The following is a 942-nucleotide window of genomic DNA, read 5'->3' as shown; positions in this document are numbered from 1 at the left end:
GAAATTAGCACTGCAATCTGTTTGCGTGATGATCTGTTCTGAAAACTTTTGCTCGATTTCTTGTTTCCACACTTTTCTTAAAGAAAGAATGTTGCTGCTGCTGTTTTTTTTTCAGTGACCTCAACCCATGCCATGCTTTCTCATTGGCTGTAGCTTGTCGCAACACCAGCCTCTTTGATGCAACGTTGAGTAGTTCACACAAAGATTGCTGAGCGCTGATCACCCGTTGATTTTCCCCCGCTCACAGCCGATCGAGTGTGAACTTGGCATTAGTGACTGATTTATTTTTTATGTTTTTAGCAGAAGTCATGTTGGGGTGTGGACGTCCTGTCATCCTTCTCCTCAGCATCAACTTTCTGGACCTCTCTTTTGTGTCGTCATCATCTTCATCATCTCAGAATGCCACTCAACACCGTTTCCACCCTTCTGGAGGGAGCAATTACTACAATGAATATGAGGACATCACCACTGAGCCTCCCAGCACATCCTCTACTCACTCTGAACACCCAGATCGCAATCCGTGCAATTATGATATGTGTGTGGAGCAGCAGCACACCTGCCTGGAGCTTGCAGAAGCCACAGGCTGCCTCTGCCCGGGGTTGAGCAAAGGTTTCACTCCCCCGAGTCCACCGCGCCACTTGTATCTGACTCAACAGGATGGCAAAGGGGTTGTGGTGCACTGGTGTGCTCCCACCTCCATTGTCACCCACTACAATGTCTTGGTGAGAGGGAATGGCAAAGTGAAGGATAAGAAGATAGAGGTGGAGGAGAAAAAGAGGGCAGCAGTATTGGAGGATGTTGAAGCTGGTACGCACATATGTGTAGAAGCGGTGAATAAAGGTGGCGTCAGTGCAGAGGATGATCAGTCTTGTGCCAAATTTGAACCCAAAAATACAGACTCTGGACTTGCGCTGAAGCTGGGCATTATTGGGGGTGTGGTGG

General features: G+C 48.2%; 1 protein-coding gene across 1 annotated transcript; it reads left to right on the top strand.

Annotated features, from left to right (window-relative positions):
- Nucleotides 1-40: 40 nt before the first annotated feature.
- On the top strand, nt 41-935 carry LOC107580920 (LRRN4 C-terminal-like protein; the record flags this gene model as incomplete). Its single annotated transcript, XM_016266532.1, has 1 exon — nt 41-935. A coding segment is annotated over exon 1 (645 nt), but the record flags the coding sequence as incomplete, so codon positions are not given.
- Between the last annotated feature and the right edge of the window lie 7 nt (nt 936-942).

This window comes from Sinocyclocheilus grahami, unplaced genomic scaffold, assembly GCF_001515645.1.
Source record: "Sinocyclocheilus grahami isolate Dianchi unplaced genomic scaffold, SAMN03320097.WGS_v1.1 scaffold51643.1, whole genome shotgun sequence".
Lineage (NCBI taxonomy): Eukaryota > Metazoa > Chordata > Actinopteri > Cypriniformes > Cyprinidae > Sinocyclocheilus > Sinocyclocheilus grahami.
Note: the sequence above shows the minus strand (reverse complement) of the source record. Positions and strands in the feature narration are given on the sequence as shown.